General features: G+C 42.5%; 1 protein-coding gene across 2 annotated transcripts; it reads left to right on the top strand.

Moving 5' to 3' along the window:
- The first annotated feature begins 1265 nt into the window (after nucleotides 1–1265).
- On the top strand, nucleotides 1266–20234 carry LOC123493089 (putative monooxygenase p33MONOX). 2 transcript variants are annotated; one of them, XM_045226955.1, is made up of 8 exons: nucleotides 1266–1431; nucleotides 11311–11414; nucleotides 11651–11838; nucleotides 12132–12243; nucleotides 12918–13045; nucleotides 18050–18189; nucleotides 18316–18503; nucleotides 18754–20234. In XM_045226955.1, exons 2-8 carry the CDS (start codon nucleotides 11387–11389, stop codon nucleotides 18960–18962), a joined length of 993 nt encoding a protein of 330 aa, XP_045082890.1. In that variant the 5' UTR covers nucleotides 1266–1431; nucleotides 11311–11386; the 3' UTR covers nucleotides 18963–20234. The 2 variants fall into 2 exon arrangements, with proteins under 2 accessions (XP_045082890.1, XP_045082894.1); XM_045226959.1 differs by lacking the exon at nucleotides 1266–1431 and adding an exon at nucleotides 4924–4938.
- Nucleotides 20235–20536: the final 302 nt, after the last annotated feature.

The following is a 20536-nucleotide window of genomic DNA, read 5'->3' as shown; positions in this document are numbered from 1 at the left end:
GTTTTTTGCCCTAGCACTACACAGCTCATTCAATTGATCAAAGCTTGATGATTAGTTCATTATTTTAATCAGCTGTGTAGTGCTAGGGCAAAAAACAAAACGGGCACCACTTGGGGTCCCGAGGACCGAGTTTGGGAAACCCTGGGTTATAATGTCACCTGGATTCCTTGCAGTAAACTAAGAGGAGGGTGTTCATCATTTAATTATGTATAAGCAGTAATTTTGTCGTAGCAAGTTGACTTTGAAAAGGTAAAGGAGGAGACATGACTTCCAGGATCCAGTCAAGGTAAAAGTTGTAATGCAGAGCTTTGGTGTTGAAATGGTCATGTGAAAATGCAAAAGGCCTGATGGTAAAAAGGCAAGTAGCTAAAAAAGCCAAGGCCAATAGTATGGTGGTAGAACATGACTTTAAAAGGCATGGCTCAAAGGTCTCAACATTATATAGTCATTCTGAAATACCTATACATGCATCATTGCAGATGTTGGTCCAGATGAACCTGAGACAACTTTCAATTGAACAATGAGAACACTGAGGCATCTGCTACTTTGGGTACAGAGTGAAATTCAGCAGTCTAGCAAGTTCAAGATTGGATTGTCAGTTCCTCAGGCCTAGAATTCTGTTCTGACATCTGATACATAGATAAATGGAAAACACTTGTAGACCTTTACTTTAGAACGTTTTAAGTTATGTATAAGCAATTAAGCAGGCTAAACATATTATGATTCTAATCCAAAATATATGAGGATGTGGTCGTCGTCGATCTTGTTCGTCGTCAGGTATCTGGCTGGCCCCCTATATGTCTAAACCCCTATTTGCATTGGGGAAACCAGGTTATTGTGTGACTGTGTGTGCTGCCATCATTAAGGTTATGTAATAGTGGTAGAGAGTCTAAAGTAACTTTACAGAACTTCAACCACATGATGTGCACACTCAAGGGGAAGTAAGTTGGTTTTCTAGTCATTACACTGTATGGGTGAATGTATGGGTGAGTGTATGGGTGAATGTATGGGTGAATGTATGGAGGGATACAACAAAGCAAGTTGAAATTTGTATAATAACATGTTTACTACACATTCAAATATATAAATATAATTGTAATAATTGGGATGTTATTGTGAGGTGAGAGCAATGTACAAAATAAAATGCATTATGTCTAGAATCAAGACAGACAAATCTATGCACGGGGGAGGAGTCAGGACTTTCACTTTTAGAATTTCCATCCCAGCATGATCACTTCCGTTATTTTTTTGTCTGCTCATTAATTGGTGCGGTGCTTGACCGCTTGTCACTGCACTTCATTTTCGTGCCCGTCCAAAAGTCATGGACAAGGCGGCCGGTGTCTGTTTGTTCACCAAAATCGGTTCAAACACAGCGCAGCTGCGACAGTGAGTGGACTTTCTTGAGGCAGAGCAGGTACATCGTCATCATAGGTGAGGAAAAATCCTGATAAATTATAACCGCATCTTAATAATAATAATAATAATAATAATAATAATAATCTTGTCATGTTTCTGTAATAACCACTATGATCTATACATACCCATACACAAAAAATGTATGCACGCATGACTGTAAGTCGCTTTGGATAAAAGCGTCTGCTAAATGGCATATTATTATTATTATTACATGTTTTTTTATTGCGTTCGGTGGATAGGTTGTAGCCTATGTGTAATGCTATTTTAATAGCCTACAGCAATAGTAGCCTACCTTAATATCAAGGATAATGATATATGTTTATTATAAGTATGCCTATAATATTCATGGGATATCAATATAAATATATTTAAGGCGCATGTATCCGATCGAATAAATGTAACTCCATTATTCTACCTGCCTTTCACGTTGTCTTTTAGTGATTGGAAGTTGACTCTATTTACTGACTCTGATCTTTTCGACTCGTTCAGTCAAAAGAACGAATATTTCGACTCATTTCGTTCATTTGAGTCAGTAGGCCTAATGCCCAGAGCACGCAGGACCCCCTATCGGCGAACGATTATCTAAAAACTCGAAAGAATCATGATTCTACAAGCCATCTCGTTCACAATAGGGGGCTTATTGGAGCTGTCATATGTGACAGAAACGTATAAAACTGTGATTCAAACAATGTACATTTGTTATTGCTAGGCATACAAATAAGATTATTTATTGATACCTTTGAAACAAGGTCTAGATGCGGCCGCAACCGGACTAGATTGTGAACGACTCTTGGCAGAATGGGAGGGGGCCCGACATAATACAAAAATAAATCAAACAACCATCCCACTCCTTCAGTCACAGTTCAATCTTGACACATTACCAAATCATTTACATGTGTCACACTGAATGGGTTTGGGCACGAAGGCTGGCCAATATCGGGCAGGTACTGCAGGATTTTGTTCCGACTGATATAGTTAAGTTGGCCAGGTGTGGTGCACAACTCTGGGCCGGTATTGATGCATCGAGCGGTTCGGCTTTTTACTTTACCTTCTATAACAGTATTTCAATGTTTGGTTTGTTAAAATGTGATATGCTGTGTGTAACATCCATTTTTATAGTTTACTTCGCTACTTGAGTAATCTCTCTACGCTCTCTCGCTCTCTCCATGCCGCTTTCCACACAGACCTAGCATAGCCCCTAGTTCCTCGACCACTAGACACTTGCGTTCAGTCTGCATGGTCAATGCAGCACATGCAACAATGTTGATGGCAAGGATGCTGTTTTCACTTTGCTTTTGAATATAAATCCACTAGCGTTCTATAATGACACTATTAGTTTGTGTTTCTTACATCTGCAAACAGCTAATTTCTCTTTTCTTAGCAAATTGGGACTAAATCTTATTAGCCACTAATCGCTAGTTAGCTGGCTGACTAGCTAGCTAGCTAATAGATGTACTGAGTCAAAGCAAACATAATTAGCTATACAGCCTGATAATACCAGTGATGGTGTAGACCTAAATCTGCATGTTGTTCGTGCAACAGTATCTTCTAAATCAAAGAGGAATATGCGAAGCATGAATATGTTAGCTATATGAAGTAGCTAAGAGAAACCATTCAATGTAGCCAAAAATGATAGGGTCCCCTAGGAAACACTTATCAACACTAGTTCCTACCCTGGCATGTTACAATAACTCCTCCCTGGCATTTCAAACAACACTGTATTCAAAGTGCCCACTATTATATTCTAACTATGTCATTTGAATAATCATTCTATTTAAATGATTCCATATCGTGCAGCCCTACATGGCAGTGTGGAAATGATCTCAAATGACTGCAGGAAATGTAGAAATTGATGAAAATGCTGAAAATTCTTTTTTGTTGAATTTAACAGTATAAAACAATCGGAATGGAGAAAGACCTTTTGAAATCACTTAGAATGTATATATTGCCACCCTAGGGCCAAGCACTACTTAAAAAGCAAATGTATAACTTGTATTATTCAAAAACATAAAATACCATATATTACGCCCAGTCCAACCTGACCAACTGAGCTAATTGATCAGTTCAGTGATTGCCTAAATTAAACACACCTGCATGGTCTTCCAGGTCAGTTAAATCAAAAACATGAAGTGCCTGCGGCACTCAAGGACCAGGGTTGATTACACCTGCTATAGGCAATCGTTCACGAACTGCAGCAGCCACACAAACGATTCGTTCTCGAGTGCTGAGCAGAGGCAGGCTGTGTATGTTTTGGTTCTACAAAGCTGTGTCCATCAATAACATTCAATAATCAATTGATTGCATGCATTATTTCTTACACCATGCAATCATTTATTAGTTATTTTCCTTCTTTATGCTGCCTGCAGCATGATCTATTTTTCTGCGCGCACATGATGGACTGTTGGTTGTCGGAGCACGTCTCTGAACCGGAGGATCCTGCTTTGAATTAATTGCGGCCAGCAGGTCAAACGAACGACTAAAATGAAAGAGTCACTCTGAAAAACGAATAATGACTCGAGTCAGTAAAAAGAGTCGTTCAAAAAGAACGAATCGTTCGAACTCCACATCACTATTGTATTTGTGCAAGTCACTGTCCAGCTGGCAAGTGCTACTGCTGACGTTGTCAATTTCAGTATAGGATAAAGTTATGCAGACTTTAACGATCATGACAATCGCATGTTTCTCATGTTCTGCAAATACTTTACCTCCCATTACTGTTTCCTCTCTATTCCTTACCTTTTACACAGCAGCCTGCTATGGTAGGCTATATACAGTGAGCTCCATAATTCATTGGACAGTGACCATGTTGTTGTTATTTTGGTTCTGTACTCTAGCACTTTGAGTTTGAAAGGATACAATGACAATGAGGGTGAAGTGCAGACTGTCAGCTTTAATTTGAGGGTATTTTCATACATATCGGATGAACCGTTTAGAAATTATAGAAGCTTTTGTACATGGTCCCCCCCATTTTCAGGTATTAAAAAACATTGGACAGTTTAACATAATGTAGAATAAAGTAATCATTGTTAATATTTGGTCGCATATTCTTTGCATGCAATGACTGCTTGAAGTCTGCGATGCATCGGCATCACCAGACGCTGGGTATCTTCCCTGGTGATGCTCTGCCAGGCCTGTACTGCAGCCATCTTCAGTTCCTGCGTGTTTCGGGGACTTATTGCCTTCAGTCTCCTCTTCAGCATGTAAAATGCATGTTCAATTGGATTCAGATCCGGTGATTGACTCAGCCAGTCAAGGATTTTCCACTTTTTGGCCATCAAAAACCCCTTCGTTGCTCTAGCAGTATGTTTATGGTCATTGTCTTGTTGCATGATAAAGTGCTGTCCAATGAGTTTGGAGGCATTTGGTTTTATCTGAGCAGATAAAATATTTCTGTAGACTTCAGAATTAATTGTTCTACTTCTGTCTGCAGTCACATCATCGATGAAGACAAGTGAGCCTGTTCCACTGGCAGCCATACAGGCCCAAGCCATAACACCCCCTCCACCATGTTTCACGGATGAGGTGGTATGCATTGGGTCATGGGCATTTCTCTTTTTTTCTCCACACTTTCCTCTTTCCATCACTCTGGTACATGTTAATCTTTGTCTCATCTGTCCACAATACTTTTTTCCAGAACTCTTGGGGCTCTTTTAGGCGCTTTTTAGCAAACTGTAATCTCGCCTTTCTGTTCTTCAGGCTTATCAGTGGTTTGCATCTTGTAGTGTACCCTCTGTAGTCCTGCTGGTGTAGTCTTCTACGTATGGTAGATCTACACCTGCATCCAGGAGAGTGTTTTTGATCTGTTGGGCTGTTGTCAGGGGGGTTTTCTTCTCCATAGAGAGTATTCTCCGGTCATCCACTACAGTGGTCTTCCTCGGTCTACCGGGTCTTTTGACATAATTGAGTTCACCGGTTGTTTTTTTCTTGTTAATGATGAACCAAACTGTTGACTTGGGCATGGCCAGGGTTTTTGCAATGTTCCTGATTGATTGATTTTCATTTCTGAGCCTTATGACGGCCAGCTTCATTTGCATCGACACTGCTGTCTTCCTCATGTTGTCACACCCCAACAACAACCTCCAAAGGCAATAGCAAAGTCTAGAATCAATACTATTCATCAACAGCTCTCCTGCATTCACTAACGACACAAATGAATACACCTGCCTAACGACACACATCTGTGAAGCCAATTTAACAAATACTTGTAGTACCTTAAAATGGGGGGACCATGTACAAAAGGTGCTGTCATTTCTAAACGGTTCATCCGATATGTATGAAAATACCCTCAAATTAAACCTGACAGTCTGCACTTCCCCCTCATTGTCATTGTATCCTTTCAAACTCAAAGTGCTAGAGTACAGAACCAAAATAACAAAACAATGGTCACTGTCCAATGAATTATGGAGCTCACTGTATGTGTTTTCCGTGGGGTCTCCACCGATTCAGCGAATTCACCTCATAGAATCTTGGGAATGGGGTTAAAATAGTAGCATTTGTTACTGATCTGTTGATAACATTGGTGGTAGATCACGGAGAGCTTAGGCCACCAAGTACCAGGATAATTCCTATAGGGGTGCATGTTGTGCAAACAGCATTGGTCTGTTGCAACTTGCAATAAGAAAACAAAGTCCATTGCAATATACACTACCGTTCAAAAGTTTGGGGTCACTTAGACATTTCCTTGTTTTCCATGAAAATATACATGAAATTAGTTTGAATAGGAAATATACACTGCTCAAAAAAATTAAGGGAACACTTAAACAACACAATGTAACTCCAAGTCAATCACGCTTCTGTGAAATCAAACTGTCCACTTAGGAAGCAACACTGATTGACAATAAATTTCACATGCTGTTGTGCAAATGGAATAGACAACAGGTGGAAATTATAGGCAATTAGCAAGACACCCCCAATAAAGGACTGGTTTGCAGGTGGTGACCACAGACCACTTCTCAGTTCCTATGCTTCCTGGCTGATGTTTTGGTCACTTTTGAATGCTGGCGGTGCTTTCACTCTAGTGGTAGCATGAGATGGAGTCTACAACCCACACAAGTGGCTCAGGTAGTGCAGCTCATCCAGGATGGCACATCAATGCGAGCTGTGGCAAGAAGGTTTACTGTGTCTGTCAGCGTAGTGTCCAGAGCATGGATGCGCTACCAGGAGACAGGCCAGTACATCAGGAGACATGGAGGAGGCCGTAGGAGGGCAACAACCAAGCAGCAGGACTGCTACCTCCGCCTTTGTGCAAGGAGGAGCAGGACGAGAACTGCCAGAGCCCTTCAAAATGACCTCCAGCAGGCCACAAATGTGCATGTGTCTGCTCAAACGGTCAGAAACAGACTCCATGAGGGTGGTATGAGGGCCCGACGTCCACAGGTGTTGGTTGTGCTTACAGCCCAACACTGTGCAGGACGTTTGGCATTTGCCAGAGAACACCAAGATTGGCAAATTCGCCACTGGCGCCCTGTGCTCTTCACAGATGAAAGCAGGTTCACACTGAGCACGTGACAGACGTGACAGAGTCTGGAGACGCCGTGGAGAATGTTCTGCTGCCTGCAACATCCTCCAGCATGACCGGTTTGGCGGTGGGTCAGTCATGGTGTGGGGTGGCATTTCTTTGGGGGGCCGCACAGCCCTCCATGTGCTCGCCAGAGGTAGCCTGACTGCCATTAGGTACCGAGATGAGATCCTCAGACCCCTTGTGAGACCATATGCTGGTGCGGTTGGCCCTGGGTTCCTCCTAATGCAAGACAATGCTAGACCTCATGTGGCTGGAGTGTGTCAGCAGTTCCTGCAAGAGGAAGGCATTGATGCTATGGACTGGCCCGCCCGTTCCCCAGACCTGAATCCAATTGAGCACATCTGGGACATCATGTCTCGCTCCATCCACCAACGCCACGTTGCACCACAGACTGTCCAGGAGTTGGCGGATGCTTTAGTCCAGGTCTGGGAGGAGATCCCTCAGGAGACCATCCGCCACCTCATCAGGAGCATGCCCAGGCGTTGTAGGGAGGTCATACAGGCACGTGGAGGCCACACACACTACTGAGCCTCATTTTGACTTGTTTTAAGGACATTACATCAAAGTTGGATCAGCCTGTAGTGTGGTTTTCCACTTTAATTTTGAGGGTGACTCCGAATCCAGACCTCCACGGGTTGATAAATTTGATTTCCATTGATAATTTGTGTGATTTTGTTGTGAGCACATTCAACTACAGTGGGGAAAAAAAGTATTTAGTCAGCCACCAATTGTGCAAGTTCTCCCACTTAAAAAGATGAGAGAGGCCTGTAATTTTCATCATAGGGACACGTCAACTATGACAGACAAATTGAGAAAAAAAATACAGAAAATCACATTGTAGGACTTTTAATGAATTTATTTGCAAATTATGGTGGAAAATAAGTATTTGGTCACCTACAAATAAGCAAGATTTCTGGCTCTCACAGACCTGTAACTTCTTCTTTAAGAGGCTCCTCTGTCCTCCACTCGTTACCTGTATTAATGGCACCTGTTTGAACTTGTTATCAGTATAAAAGACACCTGTCCACAACCTCAAACAGTCACACTCCAAACTCCACTATGGCCAAGACCAAAGAGCTGTTAAAGGACACCAGAAACAAAATTGTAGATCTGCACCAGGATGGGAAGACTGAATCTGCAATAGGTAAGCAGCTTGGTTTGAAGAAATCAACTGTGGGAGCAATTATTAGGAAATGGAAGACATACAAGACCACTGATAATCTCCCTCGATCTGGGGCTCCACGCAAGATCTCACCCCGTGGGGTCAAAATGATCACAAGAACGGTGAGCAAAAATCCCAGAACCACACGGGGGGACCTAGTGAATGACCTGCAGTGAGCTGGGACCAAAGTAACAAAGCCTACCATCAGTAACACACTACGTCGCCAGGGACTAAAATCCTGCAGTGCCAGACGTGTCCCCCTGCTTAAGCCAGTACATGTCCAGGCCCGTCTGAAGTTTGCTAGAGTGCATTTGGATGATCCAGAAGAGGATTGGGAGAATGTCATATGGTCAGATGAAACAAAAATATAACTTTTTGGTAAAAACTCAACTCGTCGTGTTTGGAGGACAAAGAATGCTGAGTTGCATCCAAATAACACCATACCTACTGTGAAGCATGGGGGTGGAAACATCATGCTTTGGGGCTGTTTTTCTGCAAAGGGACCAGGACGACTGATCCGTGTAAAGGAAAGAATGAATGGGGCCATGTATCGTGAGATTTTGAGTGAAAACCTCCTTCCATCAGCAAGGGCATTGAAGATGAAACGTGGCTGGGTCTTTCAGCATGACAATGATCCCAAACACACCGCCCGGGCAACGAAGGAGTGGCTTCGTAAGAAGCATTTCAAGGTCCTGGAGTGGCCTAGCCAGTCTCCAGATCTCAACCCCATAGAAAATCTTTGGAGGGAGTTGAAAGTCTGTGTTGCCCAGCGACAGCCCCAAAACATCACTGCTCTAGAGGAGATCTGCATGGAGGAATGGGCCAAAATACCAGCAACAGTGTGTGAAAACCTTGTGAAGACTTACAGAAAACGTTTGACCTGTGTCATTGCCAACAAAGGGTATATAACAAAGTATTGAGAAACTTTTGTTATTGACCAAATACTAATTTTCCACCATAATTTGCAAATAAAATTGTAAAAAATCCTACAATGTGATTTTCTGGAGAAAAAAAATCTCATTTTGTCTGTCATAGTTGACGTGTAACTATTATGAAAATTACAGGCCTCTCTCATATTTTTAAGTGGGAGAACTTGCACAATTGGTGGCTGACTAAACTTTTTTTCCCCACTGTATGTAAAGAAAAAAGTATTTAATAAGATTATTTCATTTATTCAGATCTAGGATGTGTTATTTTAGTGTTCCCTTTATTTTTTTGAGCAGTGTATCAAAATGCATAGGAAATGTAGTCATTGACAAGGTTAGAAATAATGATTTTTAATTGAAAAAAAAATAATTGTGTCCTTCAAACTTTGCTTTCGTCAGAGAATCCTCCATTTGCAGCAATAACAGCCTTGCAGACCTTTGGCATTCTAGTTGTCAATTTGTTGAGGTAATCTGAAGAGATTTCACCCCATGCTTCCTGAAGCACCTCCCACAAGTTGGATTGGCTTGATGGGCACTTCTTACGTACCATACGGTCAAGCTGCTCCCACAACAGCTCAATAGGGTTGAGATCCGGTGACTGTGCTGGCCACGCCATTATAGACAGAATACCAGCTGACTGCTTCTTCCCTAAATAGTTATTGCATAGTTTGTTGTAGGAGGAAATTGGCACCAATCAAGCGCCGTCCACAGGGTATGGCATGGCGTTGCAAAATGGAGTGATAGCCTTCCTTCTTCAAGATCCCTTTTACCCTGTACAAATTCCCCACTTTACCACCACCAAAGCACCCCCAGACCATCACATTTCCTCCACCATGCTTGACAGATGGCATCAAGCACTCCTCCAGCATCTTTTCATTTGGTCTGCGTCTCACAAATGTGATCCGAACACCTCAAACTTCGATTCGTCTGTCCATAACACTTTTTTCCAATCTTCCTCTGTCCAGTGTCTGTGTTCTTTTGCCCATCTTCATCTTTTATTTTTATTGGCCAGTCTGAGATATGGCTTTTTCTTTGCAACTCTGCCTAGAAGGTCAGCATCCCGGAGTCGCCTCTTCACTGTTGACGTTGAGACTGGTGTTTTGCAGGTACTATTTAATGAAGCTGCCAGTTGAGGACCTAGACACTAATGTATTTGTCCTCTTGCTCAGTTGTGCACCAGGGCTTCCCACTCCTCTTTCTATTCTGGTTAGAGCCAGTTTGCGCTGTTCTGTGAAGGGAGTAGTACACAGCGTTGTACGAGATCTTCAGTTTCTTGGCAATTTCTTGCATGGAATAGCCTTCATTTCTCAGAACAAGAATAGACTGAAGAAAGTTCTTTGTTTCTGGCCATTTTGAGCCTGTAATCGAACCCACAATTGCTGATGCTCCAGATACTCAACTAGTCTCGAAGGCCAGTTGTATTGCTTCTTTAATCAGCACAACAGTTTTCAGCTGTGCTAACATAATTGCAAAAGGGTTTTCTAATGATCAATTAGCCTTTTAAAATGATAAACTTGGATTAGCAAACACAACGTGCCATTGGAACACAGGACTGATGGTTGCTGATAATGGGCCTCTGTACGCCTATGTAGATATTCCATTAAAAATCAGCCATTTCCAGCTACAATAGCCATTTACAACATTAACAATGTCTACACTGTATTTCTGATCAATTTGATGTTATTTTAATGGACAAAAAAGTTGCTTTTCTTTCGAAAACAAGGACATTTCTAAGTGACCTCAAACTTTTAAACGGTAGTGTAGGTACTTGCCTAATCTTCTCTCATAAAAGCCTACAACTGTAAATTGAAACATTGCTTCACCTTCACCATCTGGTGTGGACACAGTAACATGGTAGTGTGACGTGTGTGACTTCTTGTCTTCCCGCGACATGACTCTCTGACGTAGTGACCTTTTGTAACCAGACTCGGGTCTATTTGGGGGTCGGAACCCCTCCCAGGACAGTGTGCTCTTCCCAAAACAAACATAAAACCCAACCTTTATTAGTGTGTTGAACCTCAGTGATTCACACATCACATTGTATTGTATAACATTATTAGTAAAGCATTTTTTGTTGTTGTATCAGGACCCGTATCCACAAAGAGTAGGAGTGCAGATCTAGGATCAGGTCCCCACCTGTCCTTTTATTTTAATTCATTATAATCTAATAGGTAATACTGATCATAGGTCAGCACTCCTACTGAGATGCTTTGTGGATACGGCCCAGGCCTCTGGATCTCTGCCCCGTGATTAATTCATGTTGGGTTTTATGCTGACCTCTGCAGGTTAGGAAGCCTGTCAAGATCTCCACAGTCACCTTCATTCTCATAGATAACCTAGTCCTCCATAGCCCACTGCAGAATGGGATCCAGACAGGGTGATATACCAGGTAATGCATGATGAACATCCTCCTTCATTGATCACATGTGATATACATCATCAAAGATAAAAGCAAATGTAATTGATGACTAGTAACGTTTCTATGATTCCCAACACCATAAGAGAGTCAATGTGATGGGGTGCTTCTTCATTTGACACACAAATGGTCCACTAGCAATCAAATAAATAAGGTCAGGTTATTAAATGCTGCTCTAATGTTTCTCTTGCCGTTCTCTCCAATTCCAGCGCTGGAGTCTGGTGTATCGGGGGGATTCTTTGGGGGGTTCTCGTCCCCTATTGGTATGTCCAGACGAGCCTTTAGCTATGACGAGGCCCTGGACGCTCCCATGCACTCCCCTCCCCCTGACATGTGTGTCAACAACCCATGGAATGACCCTCTCATCCCACAGAGGAAGTTCAAGAGGATTGCTGAGGTACAGAACCTATATATCTCCTAATTAGGCCTGTTTGAGATAAGAAATACCGTATCTATCCTGTTACTACATACAGTATAGAAGTTTATAAGTTGTGTAATAGTACGTTTTGTGTAACGGCAACTGTAACGCTCAATGTCCAACCCGGCCAAGGTTATCGTCTGCTAAATGACGTAAATGTAAATGTTATCACTATAGACTGTAGAGTTTAATCAACCGTCGCTGGGAGAATGACCCCCCACAATGCACGTAGCATGGTGTTAATATTCAACCTATTGACCTGTTGTGTCCAGGAGGACGAGAGTGGGAATGGGAAGACACTGACCTTCTCTGCCGCACCGGTCAAGCCCCCTGTCCCTGTGGTCAAGGCCAAAGCCTCCTCTCTCATGAACACACTCATGATCAGTAAGTGGGAAAACAAACAAACTCACATTGTCAACTTTACAATGTATCTACACATCTAACATGCTAACACAGTGAGACACCTGTCAACTTTATGATGTATCTACACATCCAACATGCTAACACAGTGAGACACCTGTCAACTTTATGATGTATCTACACATCCAACATGCTAACACAGTGAGACACCTGTCAACTTTATGATGTATCTACACATCCAACATGCTAACACAGTGAGACACCTGTCAACTTTATGATGTATCTACACATCCAACATGCTAACACAGTGAGACACCTGTCAACTTTACAATGTATCTACACATCCAACATGCTTACACAGTGAGACACCTGTCAACTTTACAATGTATCTACACATCTAACATGTTAACACAGTGAGACAACCCAAATCCTGATGCACTCTTATCATACTATATGGAATACTGTAGAAATGTCAGAATAGGGGGAGGGGGGGTCAGTTTTTTGTTGTTGTCCCCACCCCCATAAAAGTTGCCCATCCCTCCTCTACATGATAGAGATGACATAGATAGATATATTCCACAATGGGATCAGATGGATTACATAATATCATTGCATTCAATGATGCTGTGCTTGACTAGTACACCACACCAGACTTGTATGTCCTACTACTGACTGTGAACCCATCCCTGGTCCTTCAGAGCAGACCCAGGAGAGCCTCCAGAGGTTTGAGCTCCAGGCAGGGCTGACAGAAGCTGGCTACACCCCCCACAAGGGCCTCTCTGTTGAGGACACACAATTCCACCGCCTGGCTGAGGGGCCGATGCCTGTGAGTATGACAGGGACTGGAGGGTTGCGGGGGGGGGGGGGATGCATAAGTTAATGTCAGTGCAGCCTCATGCTATCTGACATACCATTTTGTATTCACTGATGACAATTGTATTTAAAGTTTAGCAAAAGGTGGTATAAGATATGTAAGTCAGGTACTAAAGCAAGAAAATGATCAGAAGTTTTGTAAATGTATTTCATAATTCTGTTCTGCTATAGATACGTTTCAACGCAGAACCAAAAATTGCTTGTACGCGATTGAGAAAAACTAATGTTTGTAAATAGTTGGTGTAATTCCAGTCCTTTGATCAGTGCAGACTCTGAGTCATGCTACCTGACATACCATAGGTGGATGGGAGCAGGACATAGTGTTATATAAGAGCAATCAATCTTGAAGAACTAGAAACATGCATAGCTATTGCTGTCTTCATCCAGAGTGTGCTTGGATCTTTTTTTTTTTTAACACGTGTATCTTATAAATCTTGAATGCAACCCTCATGTGTGTCTGCCTGCCAGTGCAGTTGTTGTCTCTGTGGTGTATGATTAGGCATGGGCAAACACCCCACCCCCTCAGCGGCCAATGAGACTGGCCAAACATGTTGTACACAAGTGTCAATGGTTTGGATTCCATATACCCATTTCCAGGCTGCATCATTAAAGGGGCTTGTTTACGTTGAAGTGAATACGACAACATCCAATTTCAGATGCAGATGGTTATCATCTACAACATTGCAGATGTCATCAGAGGATTGATTACTTAGCAAGCCAAGGTAAAATATCACAAATAGCGCTAGATAAAGCCAAAAGAATAATATACTTGTTGAGCTTAGCTATAGCCACCAGTCTGGTGTGTTTTCATAGTCATCACTCACTCACTGTTAACTTTGATGCGAGGATGGGTGCGCATCGCTCGAACATGCCATTTGTTTGTAAACAAAAGATGTCTCTATAGAGCCAACCGATTGCATGCTATTCTTGAATATGCACATAATGTATGTTACATATAAGCTTAGCTTCCCCTATTGCATGCAGCACCTATGCATATATACAGTACATACTGAACTTGTACACATGTACATTAATAGAATACATTGCTTTAGAATGTGACCTACCGCTGGCATGTAAATATCTGACTGGATAGAATCTCCAAGAGTGGCCAAGGGCATATTGCGTCATGACTGCAAGGTGTCCCAATATCTTTTCCAACTGTCCATTATCTGGTTTTAATGCCCATTCTAGAATGCCCTTCTAGCCAATCAGAAACAAGTATTCAACAATGCTGTGGTATAATTAAGAAATAAGGCCCGAGGGGGTATGGTATATGGCCAATATACTATGGCTAAGGGCTGTTCTTATGCACAACGCCGTCGTATATTGGTCATATACCACAAATGCCTGAGGTGCCGTATTGCTATTATAAACCAGTTACCAATGTAATTAGAACAGTAAACAAGTTGTTTTGTCATACCTGTGGTATACAGTCTGATATACCACGGCTGATATACCATGGCTTTCAGCCAATCAGCATCCAGGAGCCAAACTACCCAGTTTATATTGACATGTAAAGTCATCCAACCAATCTGAATACAAAAACATTAAAATAAATGTATCTAAAGTAGCAAGTAGTAGTATAACCAACCCTGTTACATATATGAATTCAATCAATATCAACTCATGTTATGTAGTCATTTTAGTACTATATTCATAATCTATATTCAGTTATTTTATAGGTGAATGGTATCCACATATATGGGTGACTCATTTTCATCAACACATATAATGGCTCGACAATAGCTTATATACATTTTACCCTTCGTGTAAAACAAACAGCACTAATAAAGTTGATAAATGCTACTGGATATAGAAATTGGCACCCTCAATAAAGCAGGCCTATTTCCTTGTGTGATGGATTTGTTTTTAGATAATCTGATTTGTTGCCAGGTTCTCGATTCGATTTCGGGGTTCTATGTTCTTTTGACACTAGTAGTAACACCGTAGCTAATGCCGTCTGTTCCACTGAGGTATAATAAGAATACGTCTGTTCTATAGTTTAGTTTTCTGTGCTTTACATACACCCTTAAAATGACACGAGCGCCCATATTTTCCTGAAACAGCCAATCAGACTGTAACAAAGGGGATTCTTTTTCGGGTTGTAGCTAACTACACATCATTGTACCGCCGTCTCCGTGCTTTATTTGTCAATTAACCCTGAAGAAAAAATACGAATAATGGATAAAATGACAGAGTGGATCGTACTGGAAAGTCAAAGGAATCTTCTCATGAAAAGGTATTTAATCAGATCTATGTATTTGTTTCATTTTTCGTTGACAATATCCTGCTGTATGTCGAGGCCTGTAACGTTCGCTAAGTTAACCTAACAGGAGTAAAAGAAACCGAGGCCTACCGTAAGTGAACATTACCTAACGTTAGCAGCAACAAAAAAGCTGAAACTAACGTTAACGTAATTTAACATACAATGAATAGCCATATAGCTGACTAGGTAATAATTATTAACTGCTGGCTAACGTTATACCGGCAACAGAAACAGGGACAATTTGTGCTAGCGAACTAACGTTAGCTAACAAGCTACTGTAGCTTACTAGCTAACTGGCTAGAGCCAGTCTGACCGCTCGACTCCGGTCTAATATCAAGACAATATATACTTTTTTTTGTAGCTAACGTTAGTTGTTAGTTTCAACAGCGCGTACAACCAGATGTAACCCCCTAATCAATGAGTGATTTATTGCCACTTGTCAAAACAACAGGGTTTTTGGTGCTTGGAGTTTACATTTTAGTCATTTAGCAGACGCTCTTAACCAGAGCGACTTACAGTTAGTGAGTGCATCCATTTTCATACTGGCCCCCCGTGGGAAACGAAGACACAACCCTGGCGTTGCAAGCGCCATGCTCTACCAACTGAGCTACACGGTACTTGTAAAAAAAAAATATATATATATATACACACACACACACATACATACAACGTTAATGTGATTACTTTTTCTGCACATGTATGTGTACACCAAACATTAGGAACACCTTCCTAATATTTAGTTTATAAGAACAGCCTCAATTCGTCGGGGCATGGACCGTACAAGGTGTCTAAAGCATTCCACAGGGATGCCGCCCATGTTGACTCCAATGATCCAACGGTTGTCAAGTTGGCTGTGTGACCTTTGTGTGGTGGAAACTGTTAAGCGTGATAAACCCTGCAGCGGTTCAGTTCTCGACACGTCAGTGCGCCTGGCACCTATTACCATACCACGTTCAAAGGCACTTAAATATTTTGTCTTGCCCATTCACCATCTGAATGGCACACATACACAATCCATGTCTCAAGACTTAAAAATCCTTCTATAACCTGTCTCCTCCCCTCCATCTACACTGATTGAAGTGGATTTAACAAGTGACATCAATAAGGGATCATAGCTTTCACCTGGATTCACCTGGTCAGTCTGTCATGGAGTGTTCTTAATGTTTTGTATACTCAGTGTAGATGGTACATTTTATGTTTTCAATATATCACAAACTGTTTCTACATATTGGTTTTTGATTTGGACACTTTAAAGCTGTGTTTTCACATTAGGCTATTTATCAAAATGTCTTGTCAACAGGAAGCAGCGACATTTTCACCTTAAGTTTTAGGAATATAAATTGAACTTTCAACATTAATTTCCAATGGTATTGTACTTAATCATGTAAAAACAGTGGAATGAGTCCAAAAACGTGCTGCGTTTGATTTTTGATGATATATCAGAAATCACCAAATCTAGATTGCCCTGCCTACTTAAAAGGTGTGCTCTATCAATGTTATATGGTCAGGGATTTACCCCCCCTCCCGGGTCTTTGACTGGTACATTGGTGTGACATAAAAATGTGGTCCCTGACCAACCGGCTGGAGCTGTGGTCGACACCAGATTTGGATTTAATGGGCAGGGTTCCAAAGAGGTTATGTTTCGGTCAGGTGCTGAAACCCTAGAGGAAACCCATAGATAGAATGTTAGGAGCAGAGCAAACCAAGAGGGGACAGACAGTGCATCAGCCACATTGGAATGATGAGCAGTACAGTGAGCAGAACTCAAGAGCAAGGATCGCAACTGGGAGAACAGACAGAGAAAATGCAGGAGCATAGTACACACAGAGGTATGGGATATTCATCCCAATATTCCCAGAAGGAATGGAGGATGATGAACATTGAGAATATCATTCCAGAGATGGTAGTAACCAAAATCCACAGACTCAAAACGGTAAGATTGGAGCTTTTTCACTAGCCTATGGCATGGCATGGTTCTATGGGAAACTCTCCCTAGATTGCCTAGTCTTCTGAGACTTCTGTGAATATTGCTACCTAGCTGGGGAACCATATTGGCAGGGTTACCCTGCTATGGATAATATGGGGAATAGGGATGTTTGGTGACAGGTCTTGACGGTGGTTTGGTTTCTTTCTGGGTGGGTGGGTGCAGGACAGGTGGTTTGCCTCTCTTGTTTGGCCTAGGAAGAACACTCCCTGGCTTGATGCGTTTGAGTTATACATACACTACACTTACATAATTAAAATACTTGACATGCAGCGAGCATCTAATTCTGGACAGATGGGAATGGGATCCCTGCATAGAGAGGGGTATTCAAAGGCCATTCGTCTGGGTGCCGGTCCAGTGGACTTTGTGTAGCCGGTTGGCCCGCCAGAGAATCTTCTGTTCACTGCCCCCTGAGTGGCTATCTCTCTGAGGTCAAGGGCGGTCAACGGTTTCCAATAACCCTTAGTTTGACGCAGAAACAAACAGGGGAGGGGGAACTGCCCAAACTGGCCTTTGGTTTGTGTGTTTGTGGCCAGCCATCATTTGACTCGCCTCAATGTCACAGTCCTGCTCTGGGTCTTGTCATGTGTGTTGTTGTCTGTAAATGTCTTGCAGAACACACACCTCTCGCTCCCTCATGGGCTGCAGACAGGGAGCTACTGAACAACATCTCTAAGCTGCATCTTTCTACCTCTTTGTCTCTGCAGAAGCTGAGAATGCCAAGTGGGGATTTCAAGGAGGACAGGCTTTCGACATCAGCTCAATCCACCCCTTGTGGCACCCCTTCCGGGACCCCCTCCGTTACCCCCAGCGTCAGTCCCCACTCCTCACCGATACTCAACCGCAGGTATGTAGTAGAATAGAACTTCTCCACTTTCAGAATAAGCAATAGCTGCAAAGATTAACTTCAGATGGCACTTTTGGGTACAACTGTTCCATGTCTCTAATATTGTTAATATGTGTGGGTGCACAGGAGCTGGTTCAACAGGCTGAGTCCGGCACCGTTTCTCGCCACACCGGAGCTCGGCAGTCCTAACTTCGGCCCAGAAATGGGAGGCAACGAGGGAGGAGGAGCCGGAGGGGAGAGGTGGAGCTTCTTTGGAACTTCTCGCCCAGTAGTACAGAAGTCCTCTACTGACCCCGGTTCAGAAACCAACACAGGTGAGAAATCAGTCCCTCAGGAGTCTCTATTATTATGACTGTTGGCTGAGCTGTCATTGTGGACTGTGTTCTCAAGAGAGAATGTGTGAATAGATCAACTATTTTTTTATTTTTTTTTACCTTTATTTAACTAGGCAAGTCAGTTAAGAACAAATTATTATTTACAATGACGGCCTACTATAGTCCTTGTCAAGTCTAAATACCTTTTTGTCAGTTGAGGAACATCCTTGTCTCCTCTTCTCTCCCTCAGGCTTCACACTACAGTCGTACTTTGGCGTGCCGAAGTCCAACACCATGGAGGGCATCAAGACCCAGGTCAACCTCATGGTGGACGACCCTGCCAAGTTCAACCCCCCCAAGATCGAGATCAGCGGCATCGAGGGCAAGAGACCCCCCCAGACTCGCCCACACAAACTCAAACCCCGGGACATGAACGTCCTGACGCCATCGGGATTCTGATACCCCCTGGAGCCCTCTCCCCTGAATCCTACCGACCCTCGCCCCTTGTCGGCCTACCCTCACCCCCTGTTGGCCTACCCTCGCCCCCTGTTGGCCTACCCTCGCCCCCTGTCGACCAGTAGCTGGTCTACTACACTCCTGTCTCCTCAGCCTCTATGGAAGCCCTGAGACAGAGAAGATGGAGGTCAAGCTACCGAACTATTCCCTAAACCTTACTGTTCTACCTGACCCTATTCCTGCTGCTAGTGACCCTACTATAGACCTCTCCCTCTTTAGTGCCAACCCCCCTTGGTCCAATTAAAGCACCAAAACAGAGCATTTCCACCTATCTCGCCTTAAGAGGGTCCCAGTTCCTTGGTGCTTTGGCATATGATGCCCTGTTGTCATTGTCGTCCTCTTGTCAGTGATGTCATGAGATTGAAATGGTGGTTATGATGTCTCATGAGTCAATGAACCAGTACCCGGGCTTGAGGAGACCATGAATATGACGAGATCTTCTCTAACGCCTAGGATCCTTCAAGTCAAAGTCCCATTAACCAGCTCTGCAAACGTTATGTCAAAATACGTTCTGTACTCACCGCAATATGGCGTTTCGCAGAGCAACTATCGTCATTACTGCCGTTACGCACTGTATTTACTTCCAAAAAAGGTCTGTATTGCTGCAGGATCAGCCGACCTGTGCGTGGCAGTAATGAGTCATTTTATTGGAGGCGCCGAAGGTGGATTTGGCGCATGCGCACTTGGTCAAAAATGAGATTTTTTTTTTTCTAATAGTTGCTCTGAGAAACTCCATATTTTGGTGAGTACCGAACTCATTTTTACATAACGCTTGCAGAGCTGGTTAGTGGGATTTTTACTTGAAAGATCCTGGGCATCAGAGGAGATCTCGTCATATTAATCGTCTTCTTAAGCCCAGGTACTGGTTCAATCAGTCCCCTGCTCTGACAAAAACCGGCATGGTTCCTTATATTAACTCCCTCTCGCTAAAAGCACTGTACAGCCCCCAGCCAATGCCATTTCACTCAACTAGACTCAATCACCTCTGTTGACAGTCTTATGCTTTGGTAGTTTGATAGTTTTACATAGTTTTCTTTTTTTGGTGCAATGAGACGTTGTGCCTAAGCTTGCTTCTGGCATCTGCCACATCAGTTGATCTTATTTTTTTTCAAGAGTCTTGGATGAGAGAGTGGCTACTGCTAACCTGGAATAAAAAAAAAATGTATGTATATATATATATATATATATATATATATATATATATATATACATACATACATACATACATACATACATACATACATACATACACACACACCACCAGTCAAAAGTTTCGACACACCTATCCATTCAAGGGTTTTTTTTTTTTTTTTTTTTTCACCTTTATTTAACCAGGTAAGCCAGTTGAGAACAGGTTCTCATTTACAACTGCGACCTGGCCAAGACAAAGCAAAGTAGTGCAACAAAAACAACACAGAGTTACATATGGGGTAAAAAAAAAACATAAAGTCAGAAATACAACAGAAAAATATATATACAGTGTGTGCAAATGTAGCAAGTTATGGAGGTAAGGCAAT

Source organism: Coregonus clupeaformis, chromosome 2 (genome assembly GCF_020615455.1).
Source record: "Coregonus clupeaformis isolate EN_2021a chromosome 2, ASM2061545v1, whole genome shotgun sequence".
NCBI classification, from domain to species: Eukaryota; Metazoa; Chordata; class Actinopteri; order Salmoniformes; family Salmonidae; genus Coregonus; species Coregonus clupeaformis.
This window is presented reverse-complemented; position numbering and strand designations above follow the sequence as displayed.